Genomic DNA, 22,015 nt, shown 5'->3' on the forward strand with positions numbered 1-22,015 from the left:
CAATAAAAAAATTCCAGTCACTTCAAAAGAAAAGATGAACCACAGAAAGGGAGAAAATATTTTAAAACATATATCTGATAAAGGACTTGTACCCAAAATTTACAAATAACTCTTAAAACTCAACAATATAAAAACAACCCAATTAAAAAATCAGCAAAAGATCTCAACAAACACCTCACCAAAGAAAACATACATATGGCCAACAAAAGCATGAGAATATGCTCAGTATTATCAGTCATTGGAGAAATACAAATCAAACAATGATGATATGCCACATCACACCTGCTACAATTGTTATCACTAAAAAGACAGAAACTAACAAGTGTTGCAGAGGCTATGGAGGAATTGAAACCCTTGTACATTGCTGTAGGATTTTATGTTCCAGCCACGTTGGAAGACAATCTGGCAGTTCCTCAATATGTTAAATGTAGTTACCCAGACTCAGCAACTCTACTCCTAGGTATATAACCAAGAGAACTGAAAACATATATCAACACAAAATCCTGTATACAAATGCCCATAACAACATTCATAATCGTGAAAAAATGGACTCAACCAAAAGATCTATCAACTGATGAATGGATAAACAAAATATGGTATATCTGTACAATGAAATATTATTTGGCAATAAATGAGAATGGAGTACTGATGTGTGCTACGATAGGAGTGAACTTTGAGCACATTATGCTAAGTGAAATAAGCTATTTACAGAAGCTCACATATCGTATGATTCCATATATATAAAATGTCCAGAATAGACCAAACTGTAGTGACAGACAATATATAAGTGACTGCCTAGGACTAGGTGAGATGGGTGGTGGATGTGGGGAGGAAAAGGGGGGAAAAGGGGAGTGACCACTACTTGGTCAGCTGGTTCATTTTGGTGATGAAAATATTCTAAAATTAGATTAGAGTGATGGTTCCACCATTCAGAGAATATGTGAAAAAACCCTGATTTGGGCACATTAAATGTGTGAATTTTATGTATGTGCATTATATCTCAAATAAAGGTGATTTAAAAACAAAGTTTAAAAGGAAGAATTGTAGCACAGAACACCTTTTGTAATTATGGGAATAGAAAGCAATTGGGACATGGCCAATAGCCATGTACAGTGTTTGATTCCTTCATAGAAATGCTTCAGACTGGCTCCAGGTCCCTTGAGCTTAGCATTTTCAAGTTAAGGGAGAGCATGTGTCCCTGCTGTGTTGACAATCATTTCACCAGGCAACCCACAATCAGAAAGCAGGGCATGCCTGTGCTTTATTTTAGTCTTTCAATGGTGGAGCCAAGCCAGCAATGTCAGGCAGAGAGGGAAAAATATCAAGAAGGCAGATTGCCTTTAAGAATTTTACAAACTGATTTAAATATTTAATCAGCACATTTCAACCACTTCATTAATATGTTTGCATGCATATGTGTGCACTAAGGCAGTGCTTTTAGTGTTCAGGATAACTCATCAAGATGGTGCATACATTTCTTCCAGAGTCATGCCATCAGTCTCTGTATGAATCAATGAAGGCTGAAAATGCCAATGCTGTCACGTGTTGCCAATGACACAAGGCATAGACCTGTTTTTGAGAGTAGGGCACGCCCTGTGAGGCAGACACAGCTGCCGAGCCTGCCTATTAGGCAGTAAAAAGAGAGTAGGTGCACCAGGTCAAAGAGCTCCAGCAAAGTGGGGATGGTGTTGTCCCAAGCATGGTTCAGAAGTGGGGAATCCAGGAGCACAGATGCAGGCAGAAAAGCAGGCATCTGGCAAATAGCCAGCTCTGGCTCAGGGAGCCCTGGTGACAGTGCCCGCAGGAGCGGGACAGAGCACCTGCCTGATGTCATGATCTAAGCAGTCACCAACCTGGGCCCCAGGCAGCAGAAACGCTAGTCTTACCCTTTCTGGAGTAATTAACCACATGAGAAGGGGTCCCTGAAGCAGGTCAACATTCACCTATCAAAGATGGAGACTGATAGGAGAACGGGTCTATCAAATCCTGAAGTGATTACCTTACTGAGCTCCTCTTTCCTGAGATCTGGATGGACTACATTTTGGGGAAGGGTGGAAGGTGTATGGGCATGGGCCATGTAGTTAGATCTGCATGGCAAGGACTCAGAGTCTAGGAGCCATTGACAAGCACCTCCACTCCTTGAAGGCCGATGACAGCTGCGGCTCTCCAAGGTTAAAGAAATGAAGACATCACTCCCTGTGTGTTGTCAGTGGCCAGGCCTATGCAGTGGAGCGCCTGGCCATTCGTGAAGATCTACAGCTGGATTAGGTGGCATTTAGCCATTCATTTTTCAAGTTTCTGTGTCTTGGAGGAAAATTGAGAGAGCACATATGGCCTAAAAGTTTCACTCCTATTCATTGATCAGAATTATAATTTTCACTTTAATGATTTGTAAATGTGTGCCTTCAAGTGCTAATGTTTGCTCTGTGTTTTTAGATGGCTATCCCAAAGAAGAAATGATTTATAGATGGAGAAAAAATTCAGTGGAGGCAGCTGACCAGAAATCATGGCGGCTCTATCAGTTTGACTTCATGGGCCTCAGAAACACCACAGAAATCGTGACAACATCTGCAGGTAGGAATTTACTGAAAGACGCACAGCTCTCAAAAGCCAGAGAGGCCTAAGGCCATATGCAGTCATATCCTTACTGTACAAGCCTTTTGGGCAACCATGATACATAAGTGATATTTGAGACAAAACAAGTGATTCAAAGTGAAACTATGTTTTCATGTTTTAATTGGTATAGGAGAGGGATGTTAGAAATAATTAATATTTTTGAATCCAGGCTGTGTTTGCATAATGTCTATAAACCTAGCTATAAACTTAACCTAACTCACTACTGACCATATTTACACAAACCAATTTTGCTGATGGGGACAGTTCTGCAAATTTCCATATACATAAGAAGAATCAAATATTATTGAGAATCCACACACAAAAGAAGCTGGTGTGATATGTCCTTTGAGTTTCAATTCCTTTTATTTACTCTAAGTTTTATCTTTGAGTTTCTTTTTCAATGATTGAAAATAATTACCTACCAATTTGATTTTATGAAGTGATCATTATATGCATATTCAAAATCCTGTAATTAAATAAAAAGAGTTGTTCTGCCTATGAATATATGTGAATGTGTTTTGTTTTGCTTTTTGTCTTATGTCTTATGTTGTTTTTTGGTTTGGGTATTTAATTATTCCTAGGGTCCACTATTTCACAACTGATTTTCTTTTGGTAGGGTGTGGGTTGCAGATGGGGGTAGAGTCAGCTTTGCTGCTGATATTATTTGTTAGTATGAAGAATTTTTTGGCTCTTAAAATTATCTAATAATTTATTTTATGGGTGACTAGATTAAGATGCCAGTTTTGAGAATTAATGGTAAATATCTTTAAAGCCCAGTCTTAATTCTTGGTACAACTGTAAAATAGAGAGTTATTGACACATCAAGAAAAGTCCTGAAAAAGTTACCTGATTAAGGGAGAAAAACAAAAGATTCTCTGTGAGTGTCATGGTGGAAAATTTGAGAAATGGGATCTGTGTTTAAATATTAAACAATGACAATGTTAAATAATGGAACACCACAATTTATTTAAATGAACTGTGGAGGCAGCGCAAAGGGAAACGTTTTGGGATGCTTGCTCCCAATTAAGAGGCACCTACCTTAGTAATGTAATTCCCTGTCTTAGAGGCTGCAAGCACCAGCAGACCTTTGGGGTCTAAGGCCGCCTGAAGGGAGTCACCAAGCAGCAGGGAGGACTGCCCTAGCATTTAAATCCCAAAGGCCACTGCTTCTCCTTTCCTGGTGTTCTCAAAACAAAAGGAAATGCAAAGTTAAGCTGAACCCAACTAACTCAGGGGGTTTTGAAACTGATTGCAAGCAAATACTAGCTCAGAAAAGTGGTAAATAGAAGGAGACAACAGATTTGAGGCAACAGTCTGAACAATTCTTGTGCTAGGTGTTACTGTGGCTCTTAAAGAAATTATAATCGATCTCTAAAGTCATATTTTTAATAAGTTTTACAACCATATTCAATCTTTTGTATAATTACACTTGTAAGGAAAATGTCCTTTGGATAATAAAAAAATTTCCATTTCATATGCTCGTGACGGACACATGGTAGCTGGAGCCCACAAGCATGAGAAGTCACGCCCTGCCTGCAGCTGGGGTGTGTTGTTGTGTGTGTGCTTTTCAGGCCATATCCAGCATCAATTCAGGTATCAACAGTTCACTGTTTAATGAATATTCATGAAACACCATTGCTTGCTAAATGTGATTGACGTTTTCACAATGTGGAGGATCACCCATGGGGCCGTGCTGGCATTTTAAAGGATCCCTCTCAGATAAATGCCTTTTTATAGGCAAATGTTATTCCTTGTTTCTCAGTCTCCTAACTCAACATTATGACTATGGCAATAACACTTACTTACATAATCCCTTTTTTCCAAGAAGACTAAAGCATTTGCAACACTGTCTACTTGGTTCTCACAAGTCGTTGTAAACTTTGAAAAGGATGGATATGATTGTGCCAAGTTTTCAAGCTTATGTAAATAATTCTACTAGGGAACTTATCTGTGAAATGGAAACACTTTGGGAAACCTCAGAATCAGGAGTATGAGATGTGACGTGCAGATGCAGGTGCATTGCCGAGTCCAGGCTCTGTGAGGTGGTCTGTGTCCATTATGGCCTCCCACCATCCTCTCACTGTGGCCACTCTGGCCCCGCCATGCTTTGGGCACAGCCCTAAACAGCTGCGTTTGACTGGACCCATTTTTCTCTATTGGGATAACATAAATACCAAAAATATTATTTATGACATTCTGAGACTTGGATGTAATATATTAAATATGTTTATTTAAAATGCACAAAGACTGTTCAAAAACATTAGTCACTGAATTAGTTTCCTGGAGCTACTTTAACAATTCTACCAACTGTGTGGCTCAAACAACAGAAACAACGTGTTGTCTCTCAGTTCTGGAGTCTGGAAGTCTAAAATCAAGATGGCAGGCTTGGCATCTTCCGAGTGCCGTGAAGGAAGGATCTGCTCCAGGCCTCTCTTGTTGGCTTGCAGGTAGTATTCTCTCCATGTCCTTCTAACCTGCAGCGAATTCAAGGAAGTGAATTCTGTTCTGTTGTCTTCTCCCTGGAGGTGTCGATCCCTGTGTCTGCATTTCCTTTCTATAGAAACAGCAGTCATATTGGATTAGCCCTGCCTTCATGACCTCAACTTAACCATTTTCGAAGTCTCTATTTCCAGATAAGGTCATGTTCACAGGTACCGTGGGTTAGGACTCTAACATGTTCAGGTGAATACAACTTAACCTGTGGCAGTAACCCAGAAAGTTTAGCACTTTATGAGGAGTAGCATTTCAATTGCATTGGGAAATGAGACGTTCTCTTTGTCCCAGACACATCCTTTTTACTTGGACTTCCTAGTGAGTCCAAGTGTCTTGGACTTATTTGCAGGTGTCAGTGTTCCCCCTCCAGGTGAATCTGATGATGATGAAGTTTGGAAGGCATTGGGCTAGGCTAACTTAATGAGTACAGCTGGTGGATGGTATAGAAATCACATTCATATCGGATCACAGCTTAGTCTACTAAGACTTCTGACTGGCACAGCAGTGTGCTTTGTTATGTTACTGATGGTCTTGAACAGTCTCTGCAGTCTTTATGCCTTCCTCAACTATTCTCCAAGGACAATTGCAGCTGACCTTTCCCTTGCACTAGCCAAAGGCCACCATGCATAATAAAAATCAGAGACCTTTTTTTCTTTTTTTTGAGACGGAGTTTCACTCTTGCTACCCACGCTGGAGTGCAATGGCACAATCTCGACTCACTGTGACCTCCCCCTCCTAGGTTCAAGCAATTCTCCTGCCTCAGCCACTCAAGTAGCTGGGATTACAGGCTCCTGCCACCACGCCTGGCTAATTTTTTTTTATTTTTAGTAGAGACGGGGTTTCACCATGTTGGTCAGGCTGGTCTCGAACTCCTGAACTCAGGTGGTCCACCCGTCTGGGCCTCCCAAAGTGCTGGGATTACAGGTGTGAGCCACTGCACCCAGCAAATCAGAGACTTTTTGTTATCTCTTCTATATATCTATATCTATCTACCAATTGCAATAAGAAGTAAACCTCCTACATTTTTTTATTCTGATAATTTAAAATATCTGTAGGCATACCATCACTGAGAATAACCTGCAGTGAATTCAAGGAAGTGTACCTTGGAATTATCGGAAACAGGCTGATGGCAAGATGTTCAGCTTTGGTTTTCATTAAATGCTATTAATTAAAAAGAGCTAAATATATATGGATATGCATACATGTATGAGTTGATACACAGACATATTTCCTGCTCTGTCATCTGAGAAGTCCTAGGAGCAACAACACTGCAGGAGCAATAAGTACCCTTAGTGCCCAGATCTTGGTTTCTAATATCATTCTCCAATTAAAGGAACCAGGGCTCCTTGGAGAAGTGGCAGATTGTGAGGCTGCAGCAGGGAATATACAAGATGAGCCTAGAGAATCTTGCAGTTCCAGAAACTAAGACATGCTAAACACTCATCTCATACCCACCCGCCTACCCACAAAATCATGGGGCTATATCAACAGATGCCAACTAAAAGATATCACAATGGTCAAAGCTAAAAATGTGAGTAGCAAGATAAATACAGTAGTATTGGATTATAACCCAAGAATAAAATAAATATCCATGAGGCCACAGTGATGCAAATAAATGATTGAATAAATACATACATACATGGGAGGACACAGACAAATCCCTCATGCAGAATTTCACATGATTTATGTGGATGTTATTCCCTCAAGAAGGTAGGGCATAGCCCCCGCTCTTTAATTGTGGGCTGCACCTGGTGACTTTCTTCCAAAGAGTGCAGGAGGAGACAAAGGAAGGAGATGTACAGAGGATAACGTCTGGTGAACACCACTCGGCCAGGTGATTGGTGAACATGGTCAGTGATTATACATGGTGATCCTATGTGCCCTGCATATGATTCTGTGAAAATCCACTTTACGAGTCTGGAAAGAAGGTGGCTATGGAAAGTTATCCTCTTGGGTTGGCTCATCAGTGAAAGTCAATAATTCAAATACATATGAGCCATTATCTCAGAGAGAAAGGAAGGAAAGGCAAATGGACTCTATACTCCAGATATTTTCTAAATTTCAAAACTGTGAAAAGAAGAAAGTGAAGAAAACGAGGAGAAAGGGTCTGAAAAGCAGACTCTATCAGGGAGGGCAAGATAAGGAAAGAGCATCACTGAGGCTGCACGAGGAGGGGGCGTCACGGTGAACATGCCACTGGAGCTAGAGCCCCTGGAGTTATCTGTACAGCAAGTGCAAAACAGACTGAAAAACCTGTCAAACTACAGCTCAGCCTTCAGTCAGCCCAGCCCCTGACGGCGTTAAGGTGATTAGTCCCAATCTTTGGCCTAGAAAAGAGAATGATGAGCTCCCCTTGAAGGATAATAAATTTTTTATTATAGATTTTCATACAAAAAATGCACTGTTGCCAAATGATCAAAACCCAAAAATAACACAGGTATCTGACTTTTTACCAGAAATCATGGCAACCAGAAGACAATGGAATTCCAAATGTGAAAAGGAACAGAGAATTTTCTATAAAAAGGCCAATAAAAATAATGGTGAAATAATGATGTTTTCGGGCTAAAGAAAAACAGGAAGAGCGAAAGAGATTGACTCTATGATCTCTACAGCAAGCTGCTTCTCTCCCTTGTGTAAAACCTTTATTACATTTGCAGGTTAATCCACGTCTTTGCTATATCAAGGCTGCCTGTAATGCCTATTTGAACCTGAGTCCAGTTGTCTAAAATAATTTGGGTAGAATGTGCAGCGTTTTTTTCTCACCCACAGCAGGTTTTGTGAGATAGGACTGGATATGTGAAGGCTACTTTGCAGTGGGCATACTTACAGCAAGCTGAAGGGCGCTCAGGTCAGCCTCAGAGCACGCTTAGAAGCGGCTTTTTAGTGGAAGAGATCCTAGCAAAGGCTCCCTGATGTCAGAGGAAGAGATCAAGGAAGAAGCCTGGGGCTCCAGATTAATTGCACTAGGAGCTTTCCCTCTGGTGCCTGGTTTATTATAGGACTACAAATAGGCTTCCCCAGAGACTAGTTATTAAAGTCAAAACAGTCAGGAGAAAGGCTGCTCTCGCATGGCTATGGCAAAAGCCGCATGGCTTGATGTGGACATCTGATATTTTTGAAGTTGATTCAGTCTTTACGTGTAGAAGCTTCTGTAAGTAATTCTCCAAACTCAAAAAAAGTATTCTATATATGAAGTTTTTGATACTGTGTGTTTAACACTCCAGCTAATTAAAAAATACATATATTTCCTCCGGCAGTGCCCACTGGGAGGGAGGGAGCACAGAGAGCAGGAGCTCTGGTGCTAGAGTCAGACCACACTATGCTTGAACATATCTGTACCACTTACCTGCTACGTGACCTTGGGCAATTCCTTTGGCCAATCCAAGCACTCCTCTCATAAGTGAGAGGGAAACTGCCTTCTCCTTTATATAGGTATTGTGAATTTAAGTGAATGAATACATGCCAAGTACATAATTGCAGTATATATGTACAAATATTGCCTATTATTATTGACTCAATGTAGTTCCTGTGAGGGAGAATTGAGAGATTTACGCATTGTCTTTCTTTAGTAATCATCCACTAAACCAGCTGCCAGCATTTTATTCAATGAGACATGCTCCAACAGGATGCTATAGTGAGATTTATATCTTGAATGCAAATAGGAATATATGTTTAAATAGCTCTTGTAGAAAAAACTCCAAAAGTGGTTTCTTCTTGGCTTTTTGTCATATTTTTCTGAATGCAATCTGGGTAATATATCAGTCTGGGTTTGAAAGTCATAATTTTAAAAATAGCATCAGTATCTTTGTTCACAAGATTGAGTGAAAAATCTTTCAAACCCACTGTGAGTCATCCTCCATCCCTAATTCAGACAGGAAATGTGGAAAAAACCTCTTCTTGGTCTAATGAACTGCTCGTCTGCTAAGAAAATTGAAATCCTGTGATACAAATCATATCTAAATATGTTTGTTCTTTTAAAATCAGATTTAATTAATTACTCCTTCCATGGGACCTGAATAAATTATAACATTTAATATATGAAGACAGTAATATTTCTATGTAAGAGAATTTTATGTTTTTTATTTGGCTCTCGCTGTATACTTTGAGCAAGGTAGGACATGGGCCAATATCTTTATTTATAGATGAGGAACCAGTCTCAGCAAGATCTCAGGCATGGCCTTCAGCGGTCCACACAATATGTACTGTAGCTAGCATTAGACCCTCTCATTCTGAGGCCAGTGGCTTTTTCATGATGTCAGTGCCACAAAGAGTTAATTTGACTTCCTGTGTGTGACTCCTGGTTTCCAGAACATTTTATTTATCTATCCAGTGTTGGACTGTATATACCAAACAGCGTATCCCCTGGCTTGGATGATATTTTATATCATCATTTTTCCATTATGGAATTATATTACTGCTTCCAATATTTGATCAGAAGGAAAGTCTTAAATCTGTACTATGACATAAGAGAGTAGGATGATTTAAAATTATCTATAAAAGTACATTATTGTTGAGATTTAGGGCTCTGGAAACGGTTTCTCTGGAATATCGCCATGCTGAAGATGCTTAGGATCACTCATTGTTTTACATGCTCTTTTGATGACACTACAACCCTTTAAGGTAGTTAGGCCACTATCCCATGACGCAAATGACAAACTGAATCTTAAAAGTATCTCAGTTCTTGAAATGCGAGGGCGAGCCGTCCTGTAGCCTGGAGATAGCTGTAGAGCGTGGCGCTCTAGAATGCGCCAGGAGAAACCTGCACTGGATAAAAGCCAAACAGCCCTTGACGCCTGAGCTGAAGCTCCTGGAGCACTCGTTCCTGCCCACATCCTAGCAAGCGCTCATGCCACACTCCCATACCCTCCCAGCCCACCTGGATAACTTAGTAGTCCCTGGGCTTTTAAGCATTGATGTCATTCCTCCAGGAGGCCATTTTCAGGAGCCGCTCCCACGTCCCTCAAAGGCCAAGACAGGTTGACAGCCATTTGCTTCCATAATGCCCTGATTTTGCCCCATAGTGACACTTAGCACATAGCATTGTACTGTGATTGTAACCAAGGAGGACTTGGAAGACAGAGATTGAGAATGTGATGCTGGAGCCATCCTACCTGGGTTTAATTCCAGGCCTGCACTCATGAGATCTGTCATCTTGGATGCATTGTCTTACTTCTGAGACACAGTTTCCTCATCTGCAAAATGGGGAGGACAATTCTAGTGCTGGCCTCAGAGATAAGGACCTTATGAGGATTAATGAGCTTGAAAGCAGACAGCAATCATTGTCTGGCATTCATTTTATACGTTTCCCAATGAATCCACCTGTTGGTATCCCAGGGAGCTAGCAAAATAATTAGCTCAAAAAAAGTACATGAATGTTTGGAAGAGAAAATGACCCTTAATTTGTTGAGCAAATGAGTCTAAAGGTTAAACATACCCCTTGGCAAATATTTAGTTGTCATCTTAGAAAAATTAATATGGAAGCATTAAGGAGACATAGGAGTGAAGATATTGTTTTGATATTTTAGTAGCTACACTTCACTCCTGTTTATATTAATAGTTTCATTATTTAAGATTTATCCAACAACGGACTTTAAAATTTTTTTTTTATTTTACTTTAAGTTCTGGGATACATGTGCAGAACCTGCAGGTTTGTTACATAGGTATACACGTGCCATGGTGGTTTGCTGCACCCATCAACCTGTCATCTACATTAGGTATTTCTCCTAATGCTATCTTCCCCTGTCCCCCCACCCCCCGACAGGCTCTGGTGTGTGATGTTCCCTGCCCTGTGTCCATGTGTTCTCATTGTTCAACTCCCACTTATGAGTGAGAACATGCGGTGTTTGGTTTTCTGTTCTTATGCTAGTTTGCTGAGAATGATAGTTTCCAGCTTCATCCATGTCCCTGCAAAGGACATGAACTCATCATTTTTTATGGCTGCATAGTATTCCATGGTGTCTATGTGCCACATTTTCTTTATCCAGTCTATCATTGATGGGCATTTGGGTTGGTTGCAAGTCTTTGCTATTGTGAATTGTGCTGCAATAAACATATGTGTCTTTGTGTCTTTATAGTAGAATGATTTATAATCCTTTGGTTATATACCCAGTTATGGGATTGCTGGGTCAAATGGTATTTCTGGTTCTGGATCTTGAGGAATCACCACAGTCTTCCACAATGGTTGAACCAATTTACACTCCCACTAACAGTGTAAAAGCTTTCCTATTTCTCCACATCCTCTCCAGCATCTGTTGTTTCCTGACTTTTTAATGATCACTATTGTAACTGACATGAGAGGGTATCTCATTGTGGTCTTGATTTGCATTTCTCTAATGACCAGTGATGATGAGCTTTTTTTCATGTTTGTTGGCTGCGTAAATGTCTTCTTTTGAGAAGTGTCTGTTCATATCCTTCACCTACTTTTTGATGGGGTTGTTTTATTCCTGTAAATTTGTTTAAGTTCTTCGTAGATTCTGGATATTAGCCCTTTGTCAGATGGATAGATTGCAAGAATTTCCTCCCATTCTGTAGGTCACATGTTCATTCTGATGATAGTTTCTTTTACTGCGCAGAAGCTCTTTAGTTTAATTAGATCCCATTTGTCAATTTTGGCTTTTGTTGCCATTGCTTTTGGTGTTTTAGTCATGAAGTCTTTGCCCATGCCTATGTCCTGAATGGTATTTCCTAGGTTTTCTTCTAGGGTTTTTATGGTTTTAGGTCTTATGTTTAAGTCTTTAATGTATCTTGAGTTAGTTTTTATATAAGGTGTAAGGAAGGGGTCTATTTTCAGTTTTCTGCATATGGCTAGCCAGTTTTCCCAACACCATTTATGTACTTTTCAGATAAGCCTAGTTTTGCCATATGGATACAAATATCTGAACCAAAATTTTTGAAAGGGGCAGAGCAGATTGATTTTAGTTGGTTGATATTTATTTTTATAGACTCACACAGGCATGTAGCTTACCACAAATTCGTTTTCTATGAAAATACTGAATGCTTTCAGCAGGATTCAGATTTTAAAAGTCCACACTGCTTCTGTGCAGACAAGGGATGCTGTGGACCTATTTGGAGGCTGGCTGCCTAGGTGGGGAATTGATTCCTTAGGAGTCCCCTGGGGAGTCAGGAGCTTACATAGGTGATGTCCATCCAGCTCACCTGAAGACTCTTGGCCAGACATCCATTTTCCATCTTAATCAACATAGAATCTGAAGAAATGCAGGCCTGTTTCCTGAGATAACGAAGCTTTTGCCAGCCAGGGTCAATCTCTCTTTGCCATTATTATCACAGTAGCTGTCAATTAGATAACCTGGGTGCGTTTCCTCTTTGTCCAATGAAACTTTTCTTAGTGGTTCTATTTCAACTGGTTGTCACTGATCAGACACTTCTGTGCAGGAAATTTTGAATGTACCCAAAATAGTTCCTTCCAGACCCCAACTTTCCCTGGACAACAGCACTGCTCTTCGGATGTTGCTCGGTTCCCACTTCGCTCTCCATAACAAATAAAGATATATTTATCTTTTAGACTCATTTGCTAAACAACTGACAGAGACAGGAGCATGGGAATTGTGTGGCCCCACGTGTGGCCCTTGTCCTGCCGCCACCCCCACCACCACCCCCCCTTCACACTGTTCTTGCCCCATTTCTGTGGCCATTGAAGATGTCTGTCGTCGGAGTCATACTACATTGGACTTAGTAGTTCACCTTCTCCTTTTGATTTGCTCTAAACCAGGAGAAGACTCACTCCATTTATCAGAACACCACACATGAGAGGAATGCAGGAATGCAGTCGTTTTGCAAGCACTTGGCCCTTGGCAGGGGCGCTCTCATGCCCTCCTTCCTCGCTGTGCTGCTGAGATGCTCACGCTGGTCTGGGTGGATGCACACAAGCCCAGCTTCCTCAGCCCTCAGTGGCACAGCGTCAGCCCCACACTGCGGCCCCTGCCTTCAGTGGCCTCGGGGCTCCCCTTCCCAGAGGGAATCCAAACATTCGTTCAGTCAACCTACTTACTCTTCCCAGGGAAGAAAAATTCGTAATTCAAGAAGCCACGCAGTCAGCTATGCTAGCAGCCAAGCACCTCCTAGCCTCAGACAGGCAGCCCAGTCCAGTCCTGTCTAGGGTTTTCCTTGTAATCACAACTCAAAGTTTACATCTCTCTTCCTGTCCATAGGGGGTTTCCTTGAGTATCACCTCATGTGTCATCATACAGAAACCAAAAAATTCTACTGCCACCTAGATTCTACAGTTAATATTTGTTTTATTACTTCGTTTAAGCTATCCATCCATTAATCTTTGGATTTCAAACATCTGCTGATTGGCAGTAAGACCAGTATGTACTTGTGTTCAGTTAGTATCTGGTGGTAAAATTTAAGTATAAGGACAATAAAATGTAAAAATTATATGTCCATGTAATGCTTAAATGTCTATTCCTCAAAGAAGTAATTACCAGTAAAAAAGTGTGATCAGAACAAAAAACAGACAAACAAAAAGAAGCCACAGAGTCTGAGGAAAAGCCTCACTGAAGTAAGAATTACAAGGACATTGAAAGTCACCTCTGTTACTCCCTGTAGTCATACTTCAAATATGTGGGCTATTTAGGCAGTTTGCATAGCTCTAAATTTTCTTATTACCCCATGTGCCCAATGCTACTGTTATTTACAGAATTTATTTTTTAGTCATATCCCATATGACTTGTGTAATTTTATTTATCAAAGCCTTGTTATCAAACCATGTTGGGGTAATTTATTGGTCTTTCATACCAAAAGCCTTTGTTTTATCAATACAAAACAAAAAGCTCTAGAGGTTTGGAGTTTATCCAGAATTGCACAGCGTTGTGATTAGCCCATTTGTCAGGACTAATTATGCTCAACTTAGAACAAAGTCTCTTTTTAAAAAGTAGCTAGCCAGCCCCCAATTCTAATGAGGACTTAGAGCCACAGACTTGGCTTGGAATTCATCATAGTTCCCTGAGTATGTGTCAAGTAGAAAGAGAGGGCACATTCCAACTGCTCTTTATTTCTTCTGTAATAAAGTCACAGATAAAAGGAGCATAAAAAGCATGCTTTGGTCTTGGTTTAAGTCTCACTTCAAAAGAATCTGAAGATGATGTGAAGTTAATGCGCTGCTCCCAGGACATCATAAGATGGCTAGGCATGCAGCCCAGGGTGACTGCAGCAGCTGCCAGTCCTGGCTGTGGGATCCGGGGCAAGTCTAAGGAGAGAGAGCAGTTGAGTCTGGAAGCCCTGTCCCAGCCTCTGCCTAGCACAGGGCTTCTTTTTCTTTCTGCTATTTTAACTAAGCTGGAGGCCCCAGTGTATTCTAGGGAATCAATCTTCAAATAACTGCTGATTCCATGCAGTGATATTGTTTGTTTCATAAGTAGATTTGCTTTTATAAAGTAGAACATCTATTTGTTCAAGACATATATATTCATGTTGTTCTTTGTGTTGATGAGAGAACCACTGACCGACATCTGTGCACTCGCTTTGTGCATGTAAAGGCTGGCCTTAGGCCCTGCACTTCCTGTTTAGCTTGTCTGCCATCTATGAGATTCTGTGTCTTCAATTCACAAGCTGTTCAACAGCCCCTAAGAAAAAGGGCAATTTGTATTGAATAAGAAGACTAGGCTGGGCGCGGTGGCTCACGCTTGTAATCCCAGCACTTTGGGAGGCCGAGGCGGGCGGATCACGAGGTCAGGAGATCGAGACCACGGTGAAACCCCGTCTCTACTAAAAATACAAAAAATTAGCCGGGCGTGGTGGCGGGCGCCTGTAGTCCCAGCTACTCGGAGAGGCTGAGGCAGGAGAATGGTGTGAACCCGGGAGGCGGAGCTTGCAGTGAGCCGAGATTGCGCCACTGCACTCCAGCCTGGGCGACAGAGCGAGACTCTGTCTCAAAAAAAAAAAAAAAAAAAAAAGAAGACTAAGAAAGATTTAGTCATTTTGAAAAAGAAAATGCTCATAATATAATGTTAGGTAAAAATAGTTGTATAAAATCTTCTATATTGTTTTATGTGTTTGTATTGGGGTGCAGATATGCACCAAAATAAAAAATACCCTTGAGACAAAATTGTAGTGGTGGCTTTTCTCTCATGTCTTCATACTGCTTTTCTTCTTAAATTATTGATGCATATTCCAAATGATTTAAAATTTTGCTTTAAAAAATCTTCAAAATCACAGAAAAATACATAGAAGAAAACAACAAATCTCCATCTCCACCAGTCTTTGTTAATATCTTGGTACATATGTTTCCAGAGTTTTGTTTTAACATGAGACATACTCTTTTTCATACAATAGACTTGATTTCATATTTTTAAAAAACCTCAAAAGTGGGGAAAAGTATAAACATGAGAATTTTTTTTAGAAAAACTTAAATTCTATCTCCTAGTAAAAATCACAGCTAATATTAGGTAGATGTCTTTCAAAACAATCTTCAATGAATTCACACAGACAGATTCATAGACCAATATGCAGACAGAAAATGTAGCAATGTTTGATAACAATTTTGTACAATTAATGTTATTTTAAAAAGTAAATAGGATTTTTTTGGATTCTATTAGAATAAAAAAAGAAAATGGAGGAATTAAAACTTCAAACAAGTGGGTTTTTTATCAACAAATATATTATTTTCTGAAAGATTGCTCTGAAGTTAAGAAAAACAATTTTAAAGATTCAGAGATAGAAATATATTATTATCTGAAAGATTGCTCTGAAGTTAAGAGAAACATTTTTAAAAGATTCAGAGATAGAGTAATTATTAGCTATATTCTTCAATTTTAGACAGAATCAATAGTCTCAACACTATGAAAAATGAAGTAACGCCAATACCTTCCAGCCAGAGATTGTTAAGAACACACTGACAGTTGATTGATTGGGATGATTACTTGTTGCAGTGAAAGAACACATATCATGGGGAACCATGGGACACCTCGGTAAGAGGGAAATAAAGGAATTATTGTAGGTCTTAGGTGTTTGGATGGAAAGTTTGAGGGACTAAGGCTTGGCTCTCGACTGGATTTTATCAGGAAGCCGTGGTTATTCTGGTTTTATAAAAGAATGGATGTTGAATTTTGTCTACTTTTTCTTTACCATTTGATGTGATCATACGATTTTTTCTTTGTTAATATTGTGGGTTGCATTGATCGATTTTCAAATATTGAACCAACCTGAAATCCCTGGAATAAATCTCATTTGGTCATTGTAAATAATTACGTCTATAAATTACTGAAGGTATAACTACTCTCATAAATATTAATGCAAAATTCTTAACAAAATATTAATATTGTTAATATTAACAATACATTAATATTATCAATTCAATATTAATATTGTGTCAATTTGATAATACTTGTTCATATTTTGTTAAGAGTTTTTAATTAATATTTATGAGAGTAATTCTGGCCTCATAAAATGAAGAGAGAAGTGTTCCCTCCTCTCATATGTCCTGGAAGAGTTCATGTAGAATTGGTGTTAATTCTTTTTTAAACATTTGGTAGGATTCTCTAGGAAATAATCTGGGACTGAAGATTTTTTGTCGGGAATTTTAAAATTATGAATTCAATTTACTTAATGATTATAAGACTATCCAAATGCCTTATTTTATATTGAGTGAAATAGGGCAGTTTGTCCTTTCCTATAAATTGGTTTATTTCATATAAACCACATTTATGTTTGAGAAGTTGTTATACTATTCCCTGATTATCCCTCTGATGTCCTTATAAGATCTGTAGTTTTCTGTTTTATTTCCAATATTGGTAATTTGCTATATCTTTTTTGGGGGGCCAGTTGTCCTAGTGGTTTGTTAATCTTATTGATAGTTTGGAGAATCATCTCTTTGTTTCTTGTTTTTCTTCTTTATCATTCTGAGTCATCAATTCCATTAATTTCTGTTCTTTATTGTTTCCCTTATTCTACTTGATTTGGGTTTATTTTGTTCTTGTTTTTCTGGTTTCTAAAAGTGGGAGTTTAGATTATTGATTTCAGACTTTTCCTCTTTCCTGAAGTGTACATTTAGTGCTATAAAACTCTCATTAAGCACTTCTTTAGCTGTATCCCACACAGTTTGATGTCTTTTATTTCACACTCTACTAGTATGGACATTTTATCACTTTAATTTTAGTGTAGAAGCCACATCTCATTTTACATCTTCTATAGCCACTAAACAGTAATTCCTCCTCCCCCCAGCCCATGGGAACCACCTTACTACCTTCTCTTTCTATGACTTTGACGACTTTAGATACTTCATATAAGTGGCATCATACAGTATTTGTCCCTTTGTGGCTGGCTTATTTCACTTAGCATAATGTCCTGGAGGTTCATCCATGTTGTAGCCATGTGACAGGATTTTCTTCTTTTCTAAGGTTGCATAATATTCCATTGTAAGTATATGCCATATTTTTAAAATTCATTCATGCTTTGATGGATATTTGAGATGATTCCACCTCTTGGCTATTGTGAATGATGCTGTTGTGAACATGGGTATGCAAATATCTCTTTGAGATCCTGATTTGAGTTCTCTTGGATACACATACATTTAGAACCACATTGAACAGTTTTATATTTGCTTCAACTATCAACATAAATTAGAAGACTCAAGACAAGAAAAGTCTGTTGTATAATTCTTTCCACTGATCTCCCCTGTGTTCTGTTGATCTCATCCATTGAATTTTTCATTTTGTTTATCGTACATTTCAATTTTAAAATTTCATTTGATTATTTTTGTCTCTCCTATACCTTTGCTGAGACTCTATTTGTTTCCAAAGTGTTTGTGATCACTTGTGAAAGCATTTTTTGATGGCGACTTTAAAAATTCATGTAAAATTTCTCACATCTTTGTCACCCTGCTGCTGGCATCTGTTGATTGTCTCTTTCTTTTTCTCTGTGTAGCAAACTGTTTTTTATTGAAAGCTGGACATTTTGGATGTTTTACTATTGGCTCTGAATCTTTCTAAAATGTTGTATGAAGCTTCTTTTGACAGTGCTCTAGTGAGGAGGAGAGGGACATTGTCTCCTTACTTGCAGGTGGGGGTAGAAGTCCAGGTTACCTACTTGGCCTTCAGTGATACTCCATGGGTAAGGTGCTCCTTGGTCTTTCTGGGCAGAGGTAGGAATTTGATTTCTTCACTAGGCCTCTGCTGATGCCACTCTGGCTTGGAGGGGTTTGGATTTGACACTGTGCCAGAAGCGCTCATGGCCACCTGGCAGGTATGGAAGTCTTGGGTCCTCTCTTGACCTTCTCTCATGCTGCCCTAGTGGAGGAGTTGGGGGAACACATTACAACAGAACACTGGGCAAGCCTAGCTTCCTTATTTGGCCTTGGCAGGAGTGAGTGAGGCTGAGGCCACAGGCTTTTTCTAGGATGTGTGGCTGGAATCAAGTGGTTATTGTCTAAAGTGTTCTGTTGTGTGAGGCTGCCACTTTCTTGTGTCTTTACCTAGGGAGAATCAGCCTTTGTTGGACATTGTCTGTACTTATTGGTGCTCCCAGGTTGCTGGCTTTTTCAGCCCCTATTCTGGGTTGTGTGATGCAAAAAGACAACCCAGGGAAATAATCTTCATGTCTTTCCTCGGGTCCCAAAGTCCCTAGCTGGTCTTCTCCACATTTCAAAGTGTTATGATTATTTCATATAAATATGTAGGTTTATTAGTTTTATTTAGCTTAGTGGATAGGGTAAAGTATGTAGACTTCATCTTCTCAAAGTGAATGTCCAAAAATGAGGTAATTGTATGCTTGGGTATCATAATAAATCATATCTAAAAGGGAAGACGAGGCCAAGGCTGAGTCTGTAATCAGTAGAGGAGCAGCAGCCACTCACATAGGCAGGATGTAGGAAAATGTTTGGTGATTCTTTTGGCTTAGACAATGTTTATGCTTTGTCTCTGTTTAGATAAAGTGGTCTTCTTTTGGTCTTGATATATCAGGGTCACAAAATATCCTTGTCTAATGATGATGTTCTGTGAAAATTTTATGCTCAAAAGGAAAACACCAAGTCTGTCTGAGTGCCAGGCAGGGTCTCAGCAGCACCAAGCCCTGGCCCATTGCACCAGTCCAGCGCCCAGACACGGGAGGCTGCTGTCCTCTTTCCCACAGACACGGTCACTCTCAGATTTCCTCTCATCAGTATCCCTCTCATGGCTAGTTAGTGCTTACATTATTACTTTTTCATTGTTAGGTTCTATAAATGCCAAGTTATCTTTTAAAATTCTGTTTTCCAAGGTTGTTTTGCACTGGTTTATATTTAAGTGAATTCAGCGATTACTGTGCTTCCTGATATAATACTTCCTTCCTCTCTGAGTTCTTAACTTGGGTGGGATTTATTTTTAAGTAATTTCTCTTACGAAAGACTCATGGGTGCTGTATTCCGGAATTTGTTTCCTTTTGAGAATGTCTGCCCATGTATTGATTCTTTAATTATACCTTGACTGAGTCACAGTGTCTCTCCCACAATATCTTATAGACATTATTCTAGTGTCTTCAGGTCCTGATTATCGTTTTGGAGAACTTGGAGGCCAAACTCATGCTTTCACCTTGGAAAAAATTTGCCTTATTTTACTGAATGCCTAAATTTCTTTATTCTTAAATGAGAAAATTTTATTTTAAAAAAGCTTAAATGTGAAAATGATTCAGAGTTCAGAAAAGTATGTATTATTTTAATCGGCAGATTTGGTGTTCCTATTTCCTTGATTAAGGTAGAGTTTTATGTATGATTTTTTTGATATATTGTGTGTTTCATATGCGTGTTTCCTACCCTATGAACACCAGGTAATTTAGATTGGATTGCCTTTCTGGCTTTCATATTTTTGTCTTACTTCTAATGGCTTTAATTCCATTTTCCCCTGTGTGTGCTACATTCACAATGATTTCTTCCAGGTCCATTATTGAAACTTCACCATTGTCTTTTTCATTCCTCAATGTTTCTGACAAAGGTAATCATCTGCAACAGGTTTTTGATTCTAAGTTTGTTGACTTAGGTCTGCAATCAGGATATCCTGTTTGTCTCATTCTGTTGTTTCATTATCTCATTTTAAATTATTTTTATAAATTATTCACTTCTTTTCTTATGCTACTGTGTGAATAAACTCAGGGAATTCACTTTCCTTTTCTCTGAGTTACATTTTCTTAGGATTTATGTCTTGATTTGTCATATATGTGACATGCCTACCCATGTTCCCTTCCTTCTGTTTCTTTCCTTCTCCCTCTTTCCTTCCTTCCTTCCCTCTACCACCTGGCATGGAGTGTCTGTTCCTTTCTTCCTTCAGACTGTGAGACTAGCGTTTGCTGCTTTTACGCTACACTTTGCCTTTCCATAGCTAGTCTGGCTTCTCGGGAGAAAGCTGAGAACTCTCCTCTCTGCTTCTAAATTCTTTGTTTCTTTCTGATTTTAAAGCTTTGTGATTGATTGTAACATTTGTTTTTATTTTCTTCTGCGTAACATTTTCTCCTTTACTTCTTTGGTCATTGTGTGTGACATCCAACTCCAATTCCATTAGATGTGGGTTCATCTTTTTTTAATTAATTAATTAATTTATTTTTCGAGACAAAGTCCCACTCTGTCTCCCAGGCTGGAGTGCAGTGGTGTGATGTCGGCTCACTGCAACCTCCGCCTCCCAGGTTCAAGCGATTTTCCGGCCCCAGCCTCCCAAGTAGCTGGGACTATAGGTGCACGCCACCATTCCCGGCTAATTTTTTGTGTTTTTAGTAGAGACAGGGTTCACCGTGAGGCCAGGCTATTTGAGGCCAGGCTGGTCTCAAACTCCTCACCTCAGGTAATCCACCCACCTCAGCCTCCCAAAGTGCTGGGATTACAGGTGTGAGCCACCACGCCCGGCCAGATATGGGTTCATCTTTGACTCCAACTTCCTGGAAAGCTGAATCATAAGTCTTATCAGAAAGATGGCAGCTTTAGTTTTCATGGTGATCACTGTGACTGTCCGCCACTCTGTCCAGAAGGCTTGTCTCTGACTCCCACGACAAGCATCGCCTTTTGCGTGATATGGCTGTGCTTAGTCCAGCCTTTGGCTGTAATTTGGTAAGAAGATATCTGCTCATCAGTACTTTCTCATGGAGCAGACCTCGTCAGTTACAGTGGTGCTAAGGGCGGTGTTTTTAGCATCCCAAGATAACCAACCCCATACGCCTTGGGGTATGCATTTGTCATATTTATAATTACAAATTAAAACAGTTCTTAGAATATTCAGGATTTAATTTGATACAAAGATATAAGACTAATTCTAGTATATTGAAAACCCAGATCAATTAAGTGGTTCTTTGTTCTTATTCTAAGCACTAATTGATCTCAGACAAAAAATTCCCCAGAAGGAGTCTCAGGAAACAAAACGCAGTGCATGTGGAGATTGGCCTCCTAACGCCCTCCTGTCCATTCAGATCTCCCATTATTGAAACAATAGCGCCACATAGCAAGACAAATCACTGACTATAAACAATGCAGTCCCTGAAGAGAGGACACTCAATTAAAAAAAGTCCAGCCCCAGTCTGAGGATTAGGCTTGCATTTGTTTTCAACAGCCAACTCCCTTTTGATATAAAGCTATTGTTTTAATGGAAATGTTTATGTCGGAGTAAGAGGCAGTACAGTTCTGAGAATATTTGATAAGCCATAAGCATGAGCATCAATTAAGCTCGTAGCTCTTATTGAAGGAATTTGATACAAATCATAAATTTCACTCACCTCATTCTGAAAAGCCTGAAAAGTGTCACACAATGTCTACAACTTCAGCATATTTTAAAAACAAAGCTAACATGTGCTGATACTTCCCATGGCTTAGGCCCTGTTCTGGGGGCTTTACGTTTATGATTTCTTCTCAAAAACAGTAAGAGACATGGATACTGTTATTATTCCCCTTTCACTGATGAGGAAAGTGGAACAGAAATTGGACACAGCCAAAATCCAG

At 39.5% G+C, this 22,015-nt stretch overlaps 1 protein-coding gene across 3 annotated transcripts in view; it reads left to right on the forward strand.

The window, feature by feature from the left end:
* Window positions 1–22,015, forward strand: part of GABRG3 (gamma-aminobutyric acid type A receptor subunit gamma3) — a 571,515-nt gene that overhangs the window by 508,751 nt on the left and 40,749 nt on the right. For all 3 annotated transcript variants that reach the window (XM_055278462.2, XM_055278463.2, XM_055278464.2), the window contains one exon: window positions 2,437–2,574. In XM_055278462.2, coding sequence (XP_055134437.1) covers window positions 2,437–2,574 — 138 coding nt within the window. The remainder of the gene's footprint in view (window positions 1–2,436; window positions 2,575–22,015) is intronic.

The sequence above is a fragment of the Symphalangus syndactylus genome, chromosome 5, assembly GCF_028878055.3.
Source record: "Symphalangus syndactylus isolate Jambi chromosome 5, NHGRI_mSymSyn1-v2.1_pri, whole genome shotgun sequence".
Taxonomy (NCBI): domain Eukaryota; kingdom Metazoa; phylum Chordata; class Mammalia; order Primates; family Hylobatidae; genus Symphalangus; species Symphalangus syndactylus.